The sequence below is a fragment of the Agelaius phoeniceus genome, chromosome 2 (genome assembly GCF_051311805.1).
Source record: "Agelaius phoeniceus isolate bAgePho1 chromosome 2, bAgePho1.hap1, whole genome shotgun sequence".
Lineage (NCBI taxonomy): Eukaryota > Metazoa > Chordata > Aves > Passeriformes > Icteridae > Agelaius > Agelaius phoeniceus.
Genome location: NC_135266.1, coordinates 66,915,618 through 66,921,617, shown reverse-complemented (window position 1 = coordinate 66,921,617; position 6,000 = coordinate 66,915,618). Strand labels below are relative to the sequence as shown.

At 38.4% G+C, this 6,000-nt stretch overlaps 1 protein-coding gene across 3 annotated transcripts in view; it reads right to left on the bottom strand.

The window, feature by feature from the left end:
• Positions 1 to 249: 249 nt before the first annotated feature.
• The window catches only part of ALG5 (ALG5 dolichyl-phosphate beta-glucosyltransferase), a 21,053-nt gene continuing 15,302 nt past the window's right edge, over positions 250 to 6,000 (bottom strand). For all 3 annotated transcript variants that reach the window (XM_077173776.1, XM_054654624.2, XM_077173775.1), the window contains 2 exons: positions 2,673 to 2,758; positions 250 to 1,489 (listed from right to left, as the gene is read on the bottom strand). In XM_077173776.1, coding sequence (XP_077029891.1) covers positions 1,377 to 1,489; positions 2,673 to 2,758 — 199 coding nt within the window. In that variant the 3' untranslated portion in view covers positions 250 to 1,376. The remainder of the gene's footprint in view (positions 1,490 to 2,672; positions 2,759 to 6,000) is intronic.

Below are 6,000 nucleotides of genomic sequence, written 5' to 3'. Positions count from 1 at the left end.
TATTCCAGTTCAGCTCTTATCCCCACTGCAAGGGAATGCATCAGGCTGCACCTACAGAAGCAACCATTATAGGTCCCTTCCAACTCAGAATATTCTCTGATTCTGCGAATCCACACTGTAGCAGGTGTCCTGAGGAGCTGGTATTTTATTCTAGTAATGGCAATGAGGAGTCATGATTGATTCTGCAGAGGTGACAGACATGTATCTGGACAAGGTAAGAGAACAAAGCCTGTGAAGTCAAACTGAATATATTTTTTGAGAATTTATTCCAGCACTTTATAGAAAACTGAGGTAACCCTTAGAGAAGCAAAACTCAAGTCAGTATTACAGAAAGAATAAGAAAAATCACCAGTGAATTCATATGTGAAAATACAACCGTACACCGCTCATTTTTTAAAGCTCTTCAAATTTGTACAATTTTCAGGAAGACAGATTGGCTTAGTCTGTTGGCAATTCACAGCTACTTTGAAAGCACATTACAGTACTGCTACTGTGACATTAGTATGAAAGAGTCAAGACCCTCCCTCTGTCTCTGATCTCATTTGAAGCATGACAACATCAGACGGGCATTACTAATGCACAGGTCCCCAGTGTACACTGGGTCTCGCTGTTGCATGCTCTGAGCTTTCCATACCCTTTTCACTACAGATCTGTAGATGTCAAGGACTCCTAGCCTTGAGCATGCACTACTAAGTATGTATGAGCAAAACACATTTATAAAAGACATGCTAAAATTAAATGTGCTTTCTCTTAGACCTTCTACAGTCTGGAAAAGATCTGCAGTTGGATTTCAGGAAAACTATTTCAGCTTCAGACAAAAACATTTGGAATGTCAAGGGACTACTGGAAGTCCTGAGAACAACTTTATGAACATTAGTCTTATAACTCAGTAAAATCCATTAATGTTTCCCATAACATTGATCTACACACGCACCAGTGTGAACCATGAATGATAATTTCAAGTTGCATTCTGTCCTAGCATTTCCAGATGTAACAGAAACAAATGGCTGTGGTCTTTCACAACAGAACATTGCACAATGTCAAACAGAGTGCCTCTTTTTATAAGGAGATTCCAGATGGATGACGAGACAACAGCAGATATATTTATTTGAATGAATTTATAAGAAATGTTAAAGCTACTATTTAATAAAATAAAAAACTGATTACCACATAAGAAAATCTTTTTGGAAATGCTTTCTTTTTTCAAAATGTAGAAATTCTCTGCTGACAATCTTATAAAACACTTACATGCTGCAAAAATGAAACATACAGAGGAACAATGAAGAATTACCTCAGCTTTCACCACCACTTCACTTGATTGAAACTGTTCTTATGTTCCATTAAGCATAATAATATATTTGGAAAATGTAAATAACCTAATTACATTTTTTTGCTTCAAGCTTCCAGGCACCAGTCATATATCGCAGTCGTATAAAAAGAAGATCTCTGCCCATCTGCAGCCAGCTCCAAAAGGGAACTAACTTAGAACCTGTGATTAATGAAGAAGAAAATCAGAATGACATTGTTAGGAAAAAATGAGCACCGGCAAGACTCACATTTAAGCAGTCACAAACCTCTGCGTTCTCAGCATATTCAGCCCCACAACCTAGATCTTAACATTAATAAAAAATATACATTTTGAAAGCAATTGCTTTATAGTATTACGTTATGCCATAGGTGAGACACTCTAGTTTGCAAGCAGCGCAGTAATTCCATGTATGTGACAAGATGGGCACTGCTCTCCGTGACAAGGCTTTGTTCAAGTAAAGAGGAACCTGAACACCAATAGCTAAGCAAATTATTTAGCAGCTTTGGAGAAGAGGACCACCAGCTTGTCTTACAACAATAATACGAAGGTATCTATCTTGAGGCAAGGCAAGGAACCCACACCACAAAACCAAGCCTTCTACCATCTCTGTTAATATTTGTGTTGGGTGCAATGTACACATGGAACTGCACTGAAAGGAAACATTTCTAGTAAATTTGGCTCAGGACATTCTCTACTTGCACCTTTCATCATTACTAAAGTTCATGGTAATTTCTGTTGTCCAGGGGTTGTGTTGAGGAGATTAAAAAAAAGATAAAAAACATGAAAAGGGCAAAAAAATAAAGGAACTGCATTTGATGGGGGGAAGTGAGCCGAAGCAAGCAGTACCTCTTAAACTGGTTCTGCACTGAAGAAATATGCATGGAGCTATACTTCCCATAACTTAGTGGCAGAGACCTCCCTGCAGGTCTGAAACAATATCACATCTTAAGAAGAGATGGTGCTCTAGAGGAAGCCTTAGTAGCTGAGAATTTTGGAAGGCAAGACACAGTGAAATGGAATTGAATCAGTAAGTGGTAATGGTCAGACTCCCTGCACAGTATTTTAAAACTGCACTAATTTATTAACACATTGCAGCAAGAAGACATGCCAAAACAGTGTTTTGTCCTAGCATTGTAATTCCTTACTATTGTCTCCAGTGGGACTGCAGAGTTTCTCTGCCATGTTACCCCTTCACATACACTTTCTGTACCAAGCCATAGCAACAGGCTGGCAAGGACATGAAATTCAGTATGGAAAGAAGGCTGTGTGCTATCAAAACCAGGTAAATAGGGCAATAACCTTGGATCTTTTATTCTGGATTGACATGTCAGGAATCTTTTAAGAACATGAACTATCTCCCCACCTTCTATCTCAGTCCAGTTGACAGCAACTTCTGCTATAGGTATTTTCAAGCGCTGGGCTATATAAAGAAGTTCCACGTCAAACGCCCTGAAGAAGAACAGAAAATACCAAATATAATCACACATACTCCCAGATGAAAGACAGTGGAAATGTTAATTAAATGACTGTTCAGTTATGCAGTTGATACCAATGCTCTATGGGTCAGATACACATGGATGGGAAATTAATTTTCTTGACTAAACATCTCACAACACAGCCAAAATACAGACAACAATAACGATACTTCACTGTGTCCTGTATTTGAAGGTATAGATCACTCTGTGTTCAGGCTGCTTCTTGCTTTTCCTTCTGTCACAATCACAGTTTAAATGTTTTTGAACACCATGAAGACCAAGCAGTCAAATGTACAGTGTCACTCCACATCTCTAGTAGTTTCATGAAAGAGGACATCTACCTCCTGTGGCTTTATGCTGATCTGATGGGTGCTCCTTTTACTTTCTCAGTTAAAGAACTCAAGGCAGCAGCATAGAAGTGAGAAATTATTTATGTTGCCATGCACAACCGAATCCAAACAACAGTTTAGTGACCACTTAATGCACAACACAAAAACCCTCTTGAGAGAGATGTGGTTTTTTTGGCTCAATTTTTTGCAGGTTGTACGGCAAAATGAATAGGGGCAGTGATCGTGTTGTGTCAGGTGCTCCTTCCTATTCACTTTGTCCAGAATGCACCTTAATCCTCTCAGTTCTCTGCACAGAGAATTGTCTGTGTTTCATTCCTGTAAATGCATTCTCAAGTAGGCCTTCTGGCTCTGAAACACCAGACTCTTGATATGCAACAAGTAGTATGGCAGCTTTTAATGCTTGTTTAGAAATCAGCATATGAAACTGCCAGTAGCTACTACTGACATGGTTGAACACAAATCACAATTAAGAAGATTCTGATAATTTGCCTTAAATTCTCATTGCTGAATCAAAGACAGTTTTCTTTTGAAGTGAAAGAAAATAATTTGCCACTGGAGGAAATGTATGCAATAAAAAACCCCCAAAATTATTCATTCATGCTTAAAGAGTTGCTTGAATTCATGTCTTTGGTAATTCCATTTAACACTAGAGAAAAGATGGAAAGGGACAAAGTGATCAAGAGCAGGCAGAAGACATACTTTAGCAGGTTGCTTGCCAAGTTCAGATGTTATTTCCTTCTACTTCAAGCCACCTTCTCCTTTTAAGAGGTGCATTTCTGTAAAACTATTAATAAATGCAACAACAGCAGCAGTCCACTCTGAAATGTGCTTGTAGGTCTGACACACACAGGTAGGCTCCCCCTGAAGTGCAGACCACAGCAGGCTGCCTTGCTGGTGGAATGACAGGCACACACGCACAGACCTGGACTCATGCTCTCCGTGTACATGACAGGAGAGCCACTGATTCTACACGGGACAGCATTAAAACAAGCAAAGGCAGCACAGACAGATCTTATCTACAGAGGCTACAGCTATTGTGTACAGGGAATTTAGAGCTGCTTTGCAAATCTGATTTTGATTAGGACACAGGTCTTCTCACTGTTAGAAGTTAGAAGAATAAATTATTTTTTTACCTCAGTGAACTAAATCTGCTCCAAGCAGCCCTGTCATTTCACTGCTGTCTTTACATGAGGGTTGAATATTATTTTATTAATCACTCCATGGTCTCTTCTACTGAAGAGGTAGTATTTAATTTTTTGCTGACATTTTACATTTGTAAGCCAAAAACCCAATGTATTCACCTTTGAATGTTTATGAATCATGTGTAGTAAGACTAAATCTAATTTTGTAATACTTACTTAAATGACTAAAAATCTTAAGAGACGCAGAATAATTGTCTGATGAATTAGACTGCATGAGCTGCTCTAAAAGTATTACATAAACTATTAGCCTAGTGAACTAATAGTTATTTGCAGTAATTCCTGTGGACAACTGATTACTGGAATGTCAGCACATACATCACAGAACAACAACATTAAATAGTTCTGTGAACTACAGGGCTCAAAGTAAGAGATTAAAAGCACAGGAATTAATCAGGTTGAACACTAATATTGTTACATGTGGTTGCCATTTGGGTAACAGTGAACATCTCCTGAAAATAAAAAAAAACACAACCTATTCAAAGCTGAAAGGAGAATTACTTCAGTAGAATACCACTGGGTTATCATTTTTCATCCCTCTTCCCCACCACCTTTCAGTATGCCAGAATGGTTAGTCAGGGAATACAGACTGCAGTGTGCTCAATACACTGACAGCAGTACAGGCACACTGCTGACCACCAGATCCAGATGGTACAGGAGAACCATATAGAACTTGGTGTGTTAAATAGAGCCTACCCTAGAGGAGATCAAAGCCACACCCGTGGATGAGCTGTAAGTGCAATTCATGTGCCATTTGTGAGCAGTTAATCTGTGACAGAACTGCTCCCAGAAACAGCAAGATATTATTCACACCATGTACTTCATTCTGCTGCCTTTTGGGAGGGGGACACACAGCTCAGAACACCCAAACTTGGCTCCAGCCTGAAAGAATTTAGATTCCAATCTAAGTATCCAGAGTTAGATAGCCAAAAATCTATGGTAGGAATGATTTCCCCATCTATTTCTAATAGTAGCTCCATGACATGCTAATTACCACAAACATATATTGTAAAGTAAAGAAAAAATTCTCCATGTGGTTGTGTTTTGGTTAAGTTACAATTTAAGACAATGCTGGCTAAAATTCATCTGAAAACCAAGTTGGTAGGTGTTTAATTGAATTCAATCTTTTTAAACTGAATCCTTAAGATGCTTGAGATTATAAAATATTTATCCTTAAAAATTATTCTGTATTTTAAAATTGCACTAGGACTCTTTTTTCTTCTGGTCCAGTATCATGTGTTTCAAAAAACAAAATCAGGCCTTCAGCTATAATGTTCTAACTGGAATTTACGAGTTTTGTACATCCAAGATATGTTTTTCCAAGAAACTCTTAAAGGCAAAGAAAACAGCCAATGGTCAAAGAGGTCTAACCATGAAACAAGATGCCAAGTGGGCTAGACTGCCAGAACTGCCCTAGCTGAACTTGGGCTTTTGAAAGTCCATGTCAGCCAGGAGCAGGACTTTTTAAAAGACAAAACAGACAGAGTTAAAACAGCAAAAATATTTTTGCATTGACTAGACACTGATAAAAAATTCTACTTGCCATGCACAAAACCAGGAAAAAACCAATTCATTCCACTGCTTGTGGTGGTCTACAATGGCACAAAATTGGGAAAAATATCCCTGCAGCAATATGAATGCTTATTTTTTCTGTAACTTTTATACAG